Raw genomic sequence first — 16655 nt, 5'->3', positions numbered from 1 at the left:
TTTCCTTCAAAATCACCCATACACAAAACCTAACAGTACCCAATTGCGTAACGTTTACCACAAGTTTTATCGAAGGAAAGAGGAAGGGCTGTACCCACGATCCGGTGTTCGCTGGACGCGGGAAGCAATTCGCTCTTGTACTCGGATTGTGATCCGAACACGGAAGTGGATCTACTGTAGCGAGCGATGGCAGTGTCAGGGACGGAAAAACTTGTCAGTAGCCGGGACTGGGAGAGCAAGGCGTGGTTGGGGTTGGAAACGAGTCGTAAGCCAGAACGGGAGAGTAGACATAGTCGGGGACAAAAAGGGTCGAAAGCCGGGACGGGAGAGTAGACGTGGTCTGGATTAAAACAGGTCGTAGCCGGGGACAGACTGGAGCAAAAACGGGTCAGATGGGAGTCCGGGTCGAAAAAGGCTTGCCTAGTATACACTGAGGTTCGCAGACGGACTGACAAAAGGGGACGGACAGGACTGGGTTCAAATAGTGACAGGGAGCCAATCAGAACCTGCGGCGGTTGGCGCCAAATGAGCGGGCACAGCTGAGTCACATCAGTAATCATGACAAGGTTCAATAATCATTTTATAAATCTAAAATTTGAACACTTGCTAGGTAGTGAAAACACTTAAAGGAACTTATGGGTTCAATTTAAATGATAGAAAGCTGATGCTGATTATGTGACTGATCCTGTGCGTATTACGGAAAGGTAAAGAGGAGACACGACCATGTTACAGTTTCTACAGAAAATCCAAATGACGAACCAAAACTGGACTAGTTAAACATAATATGGATTCTTTAATGTTTTTTCTGGCAATGAAAAGGAAGCAAGGAACAAAACGACAAGCCACCTCACTCTTTCCTCCTTTGCATCCTTTTCCTTTGCATGCCATTTTTGACGTCACTCTTGAATGTTGTCTGAGTGGAGTGATGTGATCTTTCTGTCCTAGCTTGTGACAACTTTCCCTTCTGTGTCCACTCCTAATATTGTTGTTGTCATTTTTACGTAAGGCACATGAAACATAATGGTCACATTTGTTTTATCCTCTGACTTTTGTGTCATCTTTCAGCTCATTTTTCTTAGTTGATTATACTTTTAATGGTATGTGCTAGTGTCTGAAATAATGTCTGCCCGGACGCCCGGGGCGTGCATCTTTTACGTCGGGCGTACAACTTACAAAACGTCTCCGCCCGGGTGGCCGACAACTTTTTCAAGAAAAAAAAAAAGAAAATAATCTTTCGTTTTTTTTTTCCCAAATCGAACGTTTGGTTTATTCCGATTTCGAAATCTTCGTTCGGTTTGGAAATTTCGGAATTTTGGTCGGTTTGGCAAGTTGCATACTAGGCAGCCAATCAGAAGCCTGCATCGAATAACTTCCTGCTTCTGGACTCTCCCGAGCGTTGTAAGGTCGTGCATTTGCATATCGTTTTCCACAGTAGACGCACAGAGAACACAAGAAAAATGGAGAAGTGGTTCGGAATCAATCCAGAACCTCAGCCCCTAGAAGAAAGATTCAAAAGAAGCTAACAACATTTATGACGCTACAAAATGTAAACGTACTTTAAAAGCATCGTGGAAAGAGGAGTTCACGTGGCTTGTAGCAGACGACGCAACGCAAACATAGCATTGATGAAGATGAGTAAATGCAGGTACTTACTGATGGCAGATGGAAAACAGCGATGTCATACACATGCAATGAATGTTATAAGTAGATTTATAATAAACTTGAGTGTTTTTCTGTTATATATTCTGATTATCAATCCTTAATACTTTGCAATAATGTTTTTTGTTTTGCAATTAGTCGTCTTATTGGGTTTCAAATTGTGAAAAATGGGGCAGGCCACTTTATGGCTGGGCAGGCAACTTTTCAGAGTTGTCTGATCTGGTGTCCGCTAACTTTTTGTCATGACTTTCAGACACTGTTGTGTGCGTATATGATGTATTTTTCTCTTAGCTCTGTGCAAAAAGTAATGATAAACAGTGTAAGTCTTGTTTATTGAGATAATCAAAAATATAATATTTAATAGGTGGATAAAATAAGGGGATTTAGCTCTTTTTTCGATTCGTGTTCTATAAAATGTCACTGACAGGTGAAAAAACTTTGACCATTTCGAAATTTACTGATGATGAAATCGCTGTTGCTCATGGACCAATCAGAAAGCAGGTAAACTGTGATACGTTATTGATTGGTTGGTTGGATCCCTTAACCACTAGGGTCGTAGGGACACCATTTCCTGTGGTGCGTCTGGGCAAGTACAGCCTGGTGGCACCCATCCCTCTCCAGGCCAACATATGTTTACACCCGGTCTCAAACCGGGGACTTTTCACCTGTTGGAGAACAGGGATGATGTCATACTCAATGGAGTCAAGTACCAAAATGTCCGTCGCCTAATATACTGTATTTATTCATGTATAATGTACACTTGTGTTTAACACTCGCCCCTATTTTTTGTATTAGAAGTCAGGTGTATTATTTTGTTTCACTTTGTCTTAACTCAAATTTTTTTGTTAGTTCCAACAGGGATTAAACCCGGATCTCGGCAGGAAGAACAAAAACATTCGAACCACTGGACCACCAGTAATATAGATGACATACAAAACGGCAGTAGATATCATCCAAATTGTCCCTAGGTGCGAATGAGCGAGTGAATTGTCTGTCCCCGTGTGCCCTGTGATTGGCTGGCAACCAGTTCAGGGTGTCCCCTGCCCACTGCCCGATGATTGCTGGGATGGGCTCCAGCACCCCGTGACCCTACTGAGGATAATAATATATAATAATAATTTCCTTGTATTGTCATTCTGTGTAACAATGTACACAGAACGAAATGTCGATTGCATCTGACCCGATGCAGCCGCAGCCAAGAGAGGGCGCCGCCGACCACTTTTTAAGTCTTAGGAATGACTCGGCCGGGGCGCGAACCCGAACCTCCCAGTCTCAAAGCGGGCGCCTTACCATCTAGGCTACTGAGCTGGTGCAGCCAATGAGATGAGATGAGATGAAATCGCTTCAACTTTATTGTCAAATATTCTATATGCATGGCGGCACGGCAGCTGAGCTGTTATTGTGGCTGCAGCACAGTTCTGGGGTATGGGTTCAAATCGAGCTGCCAGCCTTCCTTTGCAGAGTTTGCATGCACAGTTCTGAGGTCATAGGTTCAAAATGAGCTGCCAGCCTTCCTGTGCAGAGTCTGCATGTTCTCCCCGTTCATGCAATGAGTACACAATCCAAATAACAAATAGCAGCAGGGTCAAAGAAAAGAAAAACATTTATGCATATAAAAAAAACGTACATAAGGTTTCGAATAAAACAATGTGCAACATATAGCCCGAATCTAAATAAAGCTGTTTTCCATTTATTTTGCAGAAGGCAGAGGGGTAGGAGGGGGTAGAGCAGGGGGGCGTTAAGAGGCCTGACAGCCTGATGGAAGAAGCTGTCCTTGAGCCTGCTGGTCCTGGCTCTGAGACTCATCAGGTTGAAGAGGCTGTGACAGTCCTTAAGGTTGTCCAGAGTAGGCTAACATAATCCATGATAGTGTCCAATAAGTGTACATTGGTCAGAGTGATGCTTAGTGTGGGCTAGCCAATATACCTCCCGACTTCCAACTCTTATACTTCCTCAGTTAGTGTGATAATGATATGACACCGAATGCCTTTTCAACTGTCATCTATGTAACTGGTGGCCCAATGCTAAAGGTTTTGCTCTCTTAAGCCCTTTTTCGAATCCCAATGTTTTGTGATAATATGGTAAAACCTCATGTATAACGCGCACCCAAACATTTCCGGCAGATACAAACGGTTTCTTTTGCTGAGTACTAAATAAAAAAGGTTTTACTTTCTTTTTATTCTATTATCCGACTTTTGCGTCCCATTTTTTGTCTGTATTCATCTTTTGCCAAAGTTCCCCCCTTCTAGATCCAGAAACCTTCCTGTGCTTTGTCCCGCGATGTTTTTTTTTTGTTTGTTTTAATTTGAAATTTACTCTCTGGAATTTTCCAACCATCTCACCTCCATTCCCATCTTTCTTTTCTCCTCCTCCTGCCCTCCCCCCTTCAGTCTTGCCAGGTATTTTCGCTGCTTGAGCGAGTCACAACGTTGACCAGCGTGAGTCAGTTAGCATCGTAGCGGCTTCATGGCCCACACTACCCCTACCCTGCTGCCCGATGATCTCTTGCTTCACCCCACCTGAACACCCCTGCTCCTTTGCCTGAAGTGGTCGCTGTTCTGTGCTTTTAGCTCTCAGCCCCTCCTAAAACACAAGACAACCCACCGTGGCCCCTCGTCTTCTATCCCTTTTTTCCCCCAATGTCTGCCATTAGAGAAGTGATTCTTTTCGAGAGGCAAGAAGAATTTGGTGTGTGTAGATGATTGTGAGTGGTAGGCAGATTCATCCGAAATCAATATTAGCTAGTCGTTATTTATATGGATTGATTGAAGCTCCTTCCAGTTTACACTTTAACTTAGAAATGTTGGTTTTCCTCAGATTCTAGTATAGTAAACCCCTAGGATAGGATATGAGTCCGTTCTGGGGTGGGGATCACAAAGTAAAATTGCCCTATGGCAGGGGATAGACACCTATACTAATTAGGTCGGAACCCTTGGTACTCCAGATAAAAACATTAAATTAAAATAGCAAATGCTAAGTTATACTTTGTGTAATATACATGTGTATGATTAAACAACATTAGAAATGTAAAACTCAAGGAGAAATTTTACCTTTTGTGTGATGTCACTTGAGCTGGTAAGTGGAGTAGCTATGGATGCAATGGGGGAAGTAGACGGAAAGGGCTGAATACAAATCAAACCGATTTTCAAACTCGCGATGATTGTTGCTCCAATTGGCGTCCTTAGTTTTAATAATACTTGTTTACTGCCTGCCCACTGAAATAGAAAATAGTGGTCTGACCACTGTAGCCATCAATGAATGAATGAATGAAAACTTTTATTTCGAACATTAAAATAAAAACAGGACAAAAGCAATGAGTCAACAACAAAATAATGTCACATAACATGTTCGAAAAGGGGTAGTCAGAAGCAGATGCTTAAATAATGCAATAATGCGTCTAAAGTGTTAATAGTGTCCCTACTCAGAAGTTTTGACAATTTAGTCCCATTTTTAGTCCAATAAGGAGAACAATTAAATTTGAAAAATAGTTGTAATATCTGTTATGGGTGAGTTTTTTAATAAAGTTGTCCGTCTCTGTGTGCCCTGCGACTGGCTGGCAACCAGTTCAGGGTGTCCCCTGCCCACTGCCCGAAAATAGCTGTGTCACATAGCGGAGCGGGTAACAGGAAATAAGGACCCATTCGCGTAGACATACTCACAATTTATTGGGGAAAGAGGAGGAGGGTGCACAATCGATCCGGGAATTGATGAAATCCACTCAAAAGAAAAAGAATGTCCAAAAACAAACGGATCAGACCAAAAACAAAACCGGATCAAACGCTGGCAAATTTACAGACTAGGCATTTCTCAGAGTCAAACAGAACTTGCAGAAATCTCACGGAAGGTTCACAAAGTTTAACAAGTATAACAAACGCTCCAGCCCAGCACAGTTAAAAGGAACGCGTTTAAGTACTCCAAAAATCAATCAGTCAAATGCGTCTCAGCCGGTGTACATGGGCTAACAACATAGTAATAACATAAGTTGTTTTAGCAATGTGTATCCAACTGGTAGCCCTTCAAGCGAATCCGTAACAGATAGTAGCCCTTAGCTTCAAAAAGGTTGGGGACACATGTGGTAGATAATATTGTACTTTTGTAAAAAGAATTTCATTAAAATTAGTAGGACAAGTAACATTTATAAAATGAATGAATAGACACCTGTCCATGACAAGCCCTTCGGCCATATTTCCAGCTTGCGAAACCATTTGGCCCTCTTGAACTTTGTGACCTTTTGCCACATTTCAGACTTCAAACATAAAGATTTAAAACTGTAATTTCTTGTCAAGTATCAACAACAAGTGGGACGCAATCATGAAGTGGAACACACTTTTTTGGGATATTTTAAACTTTTTTAAGAAATCACAAAACAGCTGCAAGTCGCTTGGCGTATGTCTCTATCAGTTTTGCACATTGAGAAAGTGATATTTTTGCCCATTCCTCCTTGCAAAACAGCTCTAGCTGAGTGAGGTTGGATGGAAAGCGTTTGTGAACAGCAGTTTCCAGTTCTTTCCACAGATTCTCAATTGGATCGAGGTCTGAACTTTGACTTGGCCATTCTAACACCTTGATATGTTTTTGGGTGAACCACTCCATTGCAGCTTTTGCTTTATGTTTTGGATCATTGTCTTGTTGGAAGACAAATCTCCGTCCCAGTCCCAGGTCTTTTGCGGACTCCGTCAGGTTTTCTTCCAGAATGGTCCTGAATTTGGCTCCATCCATCTCCCATTGATTTTAACCATCTTCCCTGTCCCTGTTGAAGAAAATCAGGCCCAAACCATGATTCTGCCACTACCATGTTTGACAAACATAATGTCTTGCATTATTGCCAAAAAGTTTGATTTTGGTATCATCTGATCAGCACCTTCTTCCACATGTTTGGTGTGTCTCCCAGTTGGCTTGTGGCAAACCTTAAACAACACTTTTTATGCATATCTTTAAAAAATGGCTTCCTTCTGGCCACTCTTCCATAAAGGCCGTATTTGTGCTGTATACGAATGGGCTGAATAATTTTGCGCACCAACTTTTTCATTTTTTATTTTTTAAAAAAGTTTAACATATCCAATAAAGTGTGTACCACTTCAGGATTGTTTCCCACTTATAATTGATGCTTCACAAGAAATTACAGTTTTATATCTTTATGATTGAAGTCTGAAATGTGGCAAAAGGTCAGAAAGTTCAAAGGGGGCAAATAGTTTCGCAAGCCACTGTATACACATGCCGTATAAGAGATTCTACAATCTTTTTTCACATGATTATTTTGCATTTTTTTGTCATCCTACCAGAGTCACTCCTAAATGACATCACTTCTCTTAATGGGTTCGCTATATAAGTTTAAAAGAATATGCACTAAAGCTAATACCTGATGCTTATGTCTATCTTTACGAATATTCTGGGTTGACTTTTGTAGCTAGACATGGGCAAATAGGGCAGGCTGGCTTGATCCGTCCGCATCGCTCTGAAGGCCGAGGCTTCCGTGCAGCTGTTGCCGTTTTCAGCCCGCGTTGCTCGCTGCTTGATTCCAGTCGATGGTTGTTGATTTCAAAAATATTTTCTCACCTTTTTTGCGCCCGGCAGGTGCCCGAGTGGACCAAGTGCAGCAGCCGAGAGAAGAGGAAGGAGAAAAAAGTTGAGAAGCCATTTTATTCCGATTCCGAGGGCGAGTCCGGGCCAACCGAGTCTGCAGACAGTGGTAAGTTCAAATATTTATATATAAATATATACAGTGAAGTAAATAAGTATTTGAACACCCTATTTTGCTATTTCTCCCACTTAGAAATCATGAAGGGGTCCTAAATTTTCATCATAGGTGCATGTCCACTGTGAGAGAGATAAACTAAAAAGAAAAATCCAGAAATCACAATGCACGATTTTTTAACGATTTATTTGTGTGATACAGCTGCTAATAAGTATTTGAACACCTGTGTATCATCTAGAATTCTGACCCAGAAAGACCTGTTAGTCCGCCCAATAGAAGTCCACCTGCACTCCATGTATCATCCTGAATCAGATGCACGTGTTTGAGGTCGTTGGCTGCATAAAGACACCTGTCCACCCTATACAATCAGAAAGACTTTAACTTGTAAAATGGCTAAAACCAAAGAGCTGTCCAAAGACACCAGAGACAAAATTGTACAAGGCCGCAAAGGGCTACGGAGGAATTGCCAAGCAGCTTGGTGAAAAAAGGTCCACTGTTGGAGCAATCATTAGAAAATGGAAGCAATGAACATGACGGTCAATCTCAATCGGAGTGGAGCCCCATGCAAGATATTACCTTGTGGGGTCCAAACAATTCTAAGAAAGGTGAGGAATCAGCCCGGAACTAGACGGCAGGAGTTAGTCAATGATCTGAAATGAGCTGTGACCACCGTTTCCAAGGTTACTGTAGGTAAAACACTAAGATATCTTTGTTTGAAATCATGCATGGCACGAAAGGTTCCCCCAGTTGTTAAAGGTAATATGTTCTCAAAGCGTTAAAAGCTGGGGTGATCAGGAAGAGAGGCAAATGTAGTTTTAATCATTCACTGCGCAGTGAGGAGAGAACCGTAAAAGTGGAGTCTCACACCGTTCCTACGCAGCGAACGGATTTTATTCAAGGTTCGCGCATGCGCAGAAATCATCAATGACGTCACAAATACGTCTTTCCATACATACAACGAAAAATAACTGTGTATATTAAAATCAGACTATGTGTGTGTGTTTTAATGATTGTTTATACGTTTAAAATACAAAAATAGTAAATACAAATAGGAAAATACAAGTTAAAATGTGAGTTAAATTCATCAGGATTATTTGTAACATAGAACACAGAGAAATACACAATTAACTAAATATGATCTACTTTACACTGTTTAAACAAGCACATGTCAAGGCCAGTCTTAAGTTTGCATATGACCATTTGGATGATACAGAGGATCATAGGAGAAAGTTGAGACCAAAAATAGAGCTTTTTGGTCATAATTCCACTAAGCGTGTTTGGAGGAAAAAGAATGCAGAAGAACACCATCCCTACTTTGAAGCATGGGGGTGGTAGCATCATGCTTTGGGAGTGTTTTTCTGCACATGGGATGGGACGAGTGCACTGAATTAAAGAGAGGATGACTGGGGCCGTGTATTGTGAGATTTCGGGGAACAACCTCCTTGCTTCAGTCAGAGCATTGAAAATGGGTGGTGGCTGGGTCTTCCAACACGACAACAACCCAAGCACACAGCCAGGAAAACCAAGAGTGGCTACGTAAGAAGCATATCAAGGTTTTCCAGTCTCCAGACGTGAACCCAATTTAAAATCTTAGGAGGGAGCTCAAACTCTGTGTTTCTCAGAGACAGCCCAGAAACCTCACTGATCTAGAGAAGATCTGTGTGGAGGAGTGGGCCAAGATTTTTTTTTAGCTCCAGTGGTGTAGAAAGACGGCATTTGTTCAAATAAAACATAGATAATTAAAGGAGTATACGAAAACACAATAATCATTATATTTTTAAAGACTCGCAGGTTTCGAACTTTGTATAACATGACCTAAAGAAATTCACATGTTTGGTCGCTATCCTACTACTAAGGAAGCCCGAATGACCATTTTGCAATAGTAGCCTGTACCAGGTGGTGCTTTTAGCACATAAAGCCCCCTCTACCTTCCATAGCTGAGCCCTACACAATGTTCCCTCTAAGCTGCGCGCGTGCGCAATCGCGCACTGCCCGCAATTCTCAGCGCACAAGAAAATCTAAAATGCGCACTACCCAGAGCTTTTCCACGCACAAGAAAATCTAGCCAGCTCACAAAAATCAGGGCTCAAAATTGCTAATTAAGAAGCGAATTAAGTCAAAGTTACAGTGCATGAAGGTAAAAATACAAGGGTTCCCCTGACATTGTGTTCTTAATGAGGGATTTGGAAGTCTAGTACGAAGTAGAACGAAGTTGAGTAAAGTCAGTAGAAATTTCCGAGAACCGGCTCGGCTCACTAAAAGGAACCGGCTCTTTCGGGTCCTAAACGGCTCTTCAGGTTGTTTTTGCTTCTTTCATCCCTATATGACCAAATATTATGTAAAATTATGCACAGAATGACTTAAAGGAAGGGGGAATACAACAAAAAAGAAAAAAATACCAAAATGAAAAAGTAGTGAAAAGCTGAGAAAAAAAAGAAACATAAGGAAGAGAAAAAAGAAAGAAAAATTCAGAAAAAGCCAGGAAAAAAGAAAAGAAAGAAACAAAGGAAAAAAGTAAATAGAGAACAAAAAGAAAAAAGTAACAACTAGGAAAAAAATAAACACAATGATATTTTTAAAGGTATTAAAAAAATGGAAAAAAAACGGAAAAAGAAGAAAAAGTTTGTGTTGCATTCAAATAATTTCCAATGATATCAAGTCAATCTTGTTGCCAACATTGTACTTCCACTAAAAAATGTGATTAAATACAGTTGTGTATCGTACTACTAATGACTTAGTTGCCATACTTGGGATTGCTGTTGCTCACTGTTTTTTCAAGCATTGCTCACCGACTTTGTGTGACTGTTCAGACCCGTGGAAAATTAGAGGGAACATTGGCCCTACATATCATGGAGTCCTATAATTCAGTCATCTTTCCACTTTTTCCTTCTCTAGCTACCCATGGTAGGCACTTGGCTGCAGGCTATGACTCGCCGTTATTGTTAGCTTGTCCTGGTTTGTCCTGCACAGCTGGTCATGCAAGTGAATGTTTTTAGTTCCATGATTCAAGGATATTTGACCTTTCTTCCACACTTTCCCTCTCTAGGGTCATGTTAGCCACTTGGGTGCAGGCTATAACTCACTGCTAGCTGCTATTGTTATTGTTAGCTGCTTCTGTTTTGCCCTTCATTGTCACTCATCTTTAACAGCTGAACGTTGCTGAGTGTTATGATTTAGGAATTTTCATCTTTTACCACTGTTTTCCTTTCTAGTCAGTGATATTACCTACTTTGCTGAAGCTATGGCTCACCACTTGTTATTGTTAGCTGCTCCTGCGTCGTCTTTTGATGTCACTCGCCTTTCACAACTGCACATAAGAGCAAATGTCCCTAAATTTTGTAATTCAGCATCCTAATGCTTGACAAATACTGGTTACAGGCATTTTTAGTAGGTTATAGTGCTGAATTATAAAGTTAGCAACTTACATCAGCTCTGACCAACTCCAGCTATTTGCTCTTTTCAGCCGCTCCTGTTGTATTTAACTCATAAAATCATCTGTTATGCTTCTCTGGGATTAACATCAGCTTTCATGTCTTGTCAGTGACTGAAATTCCGTTACTCGCATAGGAAATATAGAATTATACTTCCGGATTTTTCCAAGTGTGCTTCCGGATTGCGTCTTCTTCGAACGCTCACACTTGAGCTCCATTTTAAGTTAAAATGACCTTTAATGGTGAATTTCACAGTGTCACTTTAACTGTTGAACTTTGCCTATTGGCAGAGTAAAAGCAATCAATTTCCAAATCAATAAGATTCAACATTTTTCCCTGCAGAGTCCTATTCCTCCAGCGGCTCCGGAAGCGGAAGCGGGAGCGCCGGGAGCGCCTCCGCATCTGAGAGCGAAGAAAGCGAGGAATCTTCTGACTCGGACGAGGAAGACAAGAAGAAAAAAGAACTCAAAAAGGCTGTGCGAAGAAGGGAAAGGTGAGATTGTTTTATGGTTTCTGAGCCATGATAGGAATTCTATTTATTCATGATTATGTATCAGTGAGCAGAGCAGCGACGAGGACGAGCGGAAGAGCGCCAGGAAAAGTAAACGACCCAAGAGCGAATCAGAATCTGAGTCGGACCAAGACGAGGAGAGCAGTTCGGAAAGCAGCCCTTCGGAATCGGAAGAATCGGAATCGGACTCGGATGTCAAAAACAAGAAAAAAGTAAATGATATATGAAGATAAACATTGATTTTGTTCTTAATTTGAGCCTAAATACAACTAAACTGCGGTGAGCCAGGTTTAAAAACTAAAAATGGTCTGCTTATTTTTTTCAGCCAGTCCACTCAAAAGCACCACCCAAGCCTGTCACCAAAGACAAGAAGGAAAAGAAAGAAATGTCACTGCTTGACCTTGATGACTGTGAGTTACTTACTAATTATTTCATTATGTATTTATTGCATCGCAATTGGTATACATCCCCTGTGTAAGAATTTGTTGGCAGTTAATTTAGCACATTTTAGGTATTGTGTCAGGATCAGAACGGAAACAGGACCCAGTTGCGTGACATTTACCACAAGCTTTATTGAAAGAAAGAGGAAGGGCTGCACCCATGAACCGGAGTTCGCTGGATGCGGGAAGCAAGTCGCTCTCGGATTCGGACTGGGATCCGAAAACGAGCGATGGCGTTGTCAGGGATGGAAAAACTGGTCGGTAGCCGGGACTGGGAGAGTAAGGCGTGGTCGGGGTCGGAAACGAGTCGTAAGCCAGAACGGGAGAAAAGAAGAGGTCGTAAACCGGGACGGGAGAACAGACGTCGCCAGGAGCAAAACATGTCGTAGCTGGAAACAGACGGGAGAAAAAAACAGGACAGGTGGGAGTCAGGGTCGAAAAAGGCTTGCCTAGTGTACACTGAGGTTCACAGATGGACTGACAACAGGGAACAGACAGGACTAGGTTCAAATAGTGACAGGGAGCCAGTCAGAACTCGTGGCGGTTGGCGCCAAATGAACCGGACGAGGTGAGTCACATCAGTAATTATGACATATTAATAAGTATATCAAATTATGCAATATTCAGAGCTTACCCTGAAAAAGTCTGAATTGTTGTCTGTATTTAAATAAAGGTTTGAAAGCATAGTATTAGAAATGTGTACAAATCAAGTAACAATTCGCTTTATTATATTCATTTATCCGTTTATTCGTCAAAATCAGACATATCCAAGGGTCCGGCCCGGCAGCCAATTAAGGGCCTTGATAAAATCCTTACTGGCCTGCGGCCTCTTTCATTACATATTAATATGTGACCCGCCAGTAATGTTGTCTGGAGTATAAAGTAAATGTGTACAAAACAAGAAAATTCTACATTTCACCAGATGATGGCCCTTTGGCCAACTTGCCCTTGGCTTTCCGCAAGAACTTTTAGCCCACCCCATTTCCGACATGGCGACTGTAAATGAAAAATAGGGAAGTTCACTGTGAGGGCCGCCGCTTCCAGGACAAGTGGAAATTTTAGTATTTTTTCACCAAAATCTGAAACAATTGTCTCCCTAATTTGCCAAGAGTTTGGCTATTTTCAAAGAATATAATATAAAGAGACACTGCCAGATGAAACATACTGACTACAAAAAGCTAACAGGAAACAAACGCTGTGGAAAGGTGAAGCTACTGGAAGCTGTTTTTATGGCACCGCAGCGCTTTTTTACAGGAGCTTGCAAGTCAGATGAAAATAATACATAAGCGAGTGACGAGGTTGCCACGGTAATCGCCAAGCACTGAGGGTGAATTTATGAAAGACAGTTTAAAGTAAACCAGGCTGAATAGTCGCCCCTCACACATTTTGATCTTACCAAATCTGGCCTGCTTACTGAAAAGTTTGGACACCTCTGTTCTATATGTTTCCTAATTAGTTTATTTATTTATTTAATCATCAATATAAAAGTTTATTGGGCAGCAGGGCGGCGCAGTGGTTAGCGCTTGTGCGGCACAGTTCATGTCATGGGAACCTGTCGTGGGTTCAAATCCAGCTCCAGACTTCCTGTGCGGAGTTTGTATGTTCTTCCCGTGCTTGCGTGGGTTTCCTCCGGGCACTCCGGTTTCCTCCCACGTTCCAAAAACATGCATTTCAGGTGAATTGGCCGGTCCAAATTGTCCATAGGTGTGAATGAGTGGATGAGTTGTCTGTCCCTGTGTGCCCTGCGATTGGCTGGCAACCAGTTCAGGGTGTCCCCTGCCCACTGCCCGGAGATGGCCGGGATGGGCTCCAGCCCCCCCGCGACCCTAATGCGGATAAGCGGTACGGCTAATGAGATAATAATAAATAATAATGAGATGAGATATAAGTTTATTAAATAATTTGTTCATCTATTTATTTATACATAGAAAATCATTATTTTTATTTCCATATATTCAGTTTTCTTTTCATTTATTTACTCCTCCTTTTTAAGTTAATTAATAAAACATCATTTATTCCTCTATTATGATTATTTTGTTTATTATTTGATTTTATTCCACTCGTTTTGTTTTCATTTATTTCCTTTTCTTGTTTTTCATACTATAATGTTGATGAATGAACATCACTTATTTATTTACTTTATTTTATTTACTTTATATTTTCTTATTCAGTTTTATTTTCATTTGTTTCCTTTTTTCTTACTTAAATGTTTTTATTTATTTTTTAATTATCTTTCCCAACATCATGATTACTATTTTATTTCCTTCTATTGGTTGGTCGGATCCCTTAACCACTTTGGTCGTAGGGGCATAATTTCCTGTGGTGTGTCTTGAGCATGTACAGCAAGAAGCTTTCCGTAGTGAAGTTAGCAAATTCCCCTAACACGCAAAAGGTCTCTGTTTAAGACTGGGAGGAAACATATGTTGGCCTGGAGAGCGATGGGCACCTCCAGGCTGTACTTTCCCAAGAAATGGTGCCCCTACAACTCGGGTGGTTAAGGCATCCAACCAACTGTTTCCTTCTATATAGTTTTCTTTTCATTTATATACTTTTAGATTATATGTTCTTGCCAAGCCCATTGGCCATATGCCTTGCACAGTTTCTTTTTTAATTATGTTTTAAAATTATATTTCTAATAAAATAACAATTAAACTCTATATTATCTGCTATGGTGCATAATACCTTTCTAAAAATTATTCTTATAAAAAAAATCATTTACAATGAGAAGCACGGCGGCGCAGTAGTTAGCTCGTATGTGGCACAGTTCTGAGGTCATGAGATCGAACCTTCCTGTGTGGAGTTTGCATGTTCTCCCCGTGCTTGCATGGGTTTTCTCCCACATTGCAAAAAACATGCATATCAGGTTAATTGGCCAGTCCAAATTGTCCCCAGGTCTGAATGAGCGAGTGAATTGTCTGGAAACCGGTTCAGGGTGTGCCCTGCCCACTGCCTGGATGGGCTCCAGCAACCCCATGACCCTACTGAGGATAAGCGGTGCAGATAATGGATGGATAGATTTACAATGAGCCAAATTATATGGCAGTGAAACAAAATATTAGTTTGTTTTTTTATAAACCAAATCATTTTTAATTTTCTAATCGGCCATGTTGCAATGGAATAATGGCCCCCTTTGTGTTTCCACCTCTTTAGTCGAACCGGCACCTTCGTCTCAAGTGACGCCCGTCAACTCCGTACTGTCTAGCAGCCTGGTGACAGACCTGGAGGGCTTGTCTTTATCCGACTCGGTCCTCTCTCCCACGGTGATGGCATACTTTGATTGGATTTACAGGAAATAGGAGAGGAGTTATTCACAATCGGGGAGTACAGAATCCTTCTTTTTCCACGACACAGGCCATCTCGCCATCAGGCGCGCAGAAAAGCTACGAGCTGCTGCACCGCATTACTGGCGAGGGCCTATCGGTGGAGTACTGCTTCAGCCGCCAGACGTTCGGTCCGGACGCCAACATGGTGGCGGTGCAGATGCAGTTCGCCAACAGTGCCGGCTCTGAAGTCAAGAACTTGCACATCGAGGACGTCAAGCTGCAGTCTGGCATGAGGGTCAAGGAGTTCCTGGAGATTGGTGAGTCAGGGGTTTGTATGGGTGCTTGAAATCCTTGAGAACATTTGGATTTCAATGTTTTCATTTCAAGGGTAAAAAGTACTTGAATTTTGGGTGAAGTGCTTGTAAATGATTATAATTGTTGCCAGGTTTTACAACAAGTTTTAAAGGTATTAAGCTTAAAAATGACGCCGACACTGCTTTCTTGTGGCTTCTCTTTGCCATTGAATTTTGAAGGCAAAGGACATTCTGATGTCTCGCCGCGTGTTCTTTTCCGGAACTAGACCGAGTATTAGGACCTTGGAAATATAGAGCTGGAGAGAAGAAATTCAGGACATTTATTACAAAGTTTTAAAATAAAGATAAAGTCAGAGTGCACTCAGGACCAATGAATGGAGAAGCGTTCTCCCACCAAAAGGCAAGCAAGAATGTCTTTGCCCCTCTCTTATAGTAAAAAATGTTCAAGGTTGTCTGATAAGACCATTGCTGAGAAGTACACTGATATGAAAGAATACCTTCAGCAAGTAAATTTGTGGATAAATATCATGTGCATTTACAACCAAAATGATTAATGTAATGTAATTATCAAAGTAATGATGTGATGATTATATAATAAACTTGATATAGCTGGAACACTCATGTTATGGTGACAACATACCCAGTGACCTATTTTAATCATCTAACAATTTATTTTTCCCTTGTGATTAACGGCAACTGGCATTAGTTTGTATGGCATTGTCCTACGAAGCATCATTTACATGTATTAGTGCAAGGATATCAATTATGAACATTTGTTATTCGCCATTAAAAAAAAAAGGTTTCCCGGTGGTAAATTGTAATGGGAAGATTTTCCTGCAACTGAAAATGTAAGCTACATATTTCTTTAATTTTTACCCAACACCTATAAAAGAAAGATTTGTCTAGAAAATCTTTACACACGTATTGTTCAGATCCACAAATATATTCGTAATTTAATCAAGATCTAAAAATCAAATGTCTTGATAAAAGCACACGCAGGATTAAAAATAGTATATGTAAATCATAGATATGTTTGTGGATAGGGAAAATACATACTTCACACTCATTTCTTTTCTTTTCATGGTACTGGAGAATTTGAAAAAAAAAAAAGGTTTGGAAATTCCTGAAAAGTGCCTGTATTTGGCTGTGAAAAATGTGTAGGAACCCTGATTTATATAAAACACTATTGATTCAGTCTCAGGTCTTTTGCAGACTCCATCAGGTTTTCTTCCAGAATGGTCCTGTATTTGGCTCCATCCATCTTACCATCAATTTTAACTATCTTCCCTGTCCCTACTGAAGAAAAGCAGGCCCAAACCATGATGCTACCACCACCATGTTT

The 16655-nt window shown here is 41.0% G+C and overlaps 1 protein-coding gene across 12 annotated transcripts in view; it reads left to right on the top strand.

Moving 5' to 3' along the window:
• The window catches only part of ap3b2 (adaptor related protein complex 3 subunit beta 2), a 65507-nt gene that overhangs the window by 38256 nt on the left and 10596 nt on the right, over positions 1–16655 (top strand). For 6 of the 12 annotated variants that reach the window (XM_088340722.1, XM_088340721.1, XM_088340725.1 and 3 more), the window contains 7 exons: positions 4050–4097; positions 7234–7348; positions 11128–11278; positions 11343–11508; positions 11622–11706; positions 14887–14996; positions 15088–15316. In XM_088340722.1, coding sequence (XP_088196848.1) covers positions 4050–4097; positions 7234–7348; positions 11128–11278; positions 11343–11508; positions 11622–11706; positions 14887–14996; positions 15088–15316 — 904 coding nt within the window. The remainder of the gene's footprint in view (positions 1–4049; positions 4098–7233; positions 7349–11127; positions 11279–11342; positions 11509–11621; positions 11707–14886; positions 14997–15087; positions 15317–16655) is intronic. The other 6 variants (XM_088340728.1, XM_088340724.1, XM_088340727.1 and 3 more) reach the window with 1 other exon arrangement.

Source organism: Urocampus carinirostris, chromosome 7 (assembly GCF_059441175.1).
Source record: "Urocampus carinirostris isolate Australia breed hairy pipefish chromosome 7, RoL_Ucar_1.0, whole genome shotgun sequence".
Taxonomy (NCBI): domain Eukaryota; kingdom Metazoa; phylum Chordata; class Actinopteri; order Syngnathiformes; family Syngnathidae; genus Urocampus; species Urocampus carinirostris.
The sequence above is the reverse complement of the archived record's forward strand: the minus strand, read 5'-3'. Positions and strand labels throughout refer to the sequence as shown.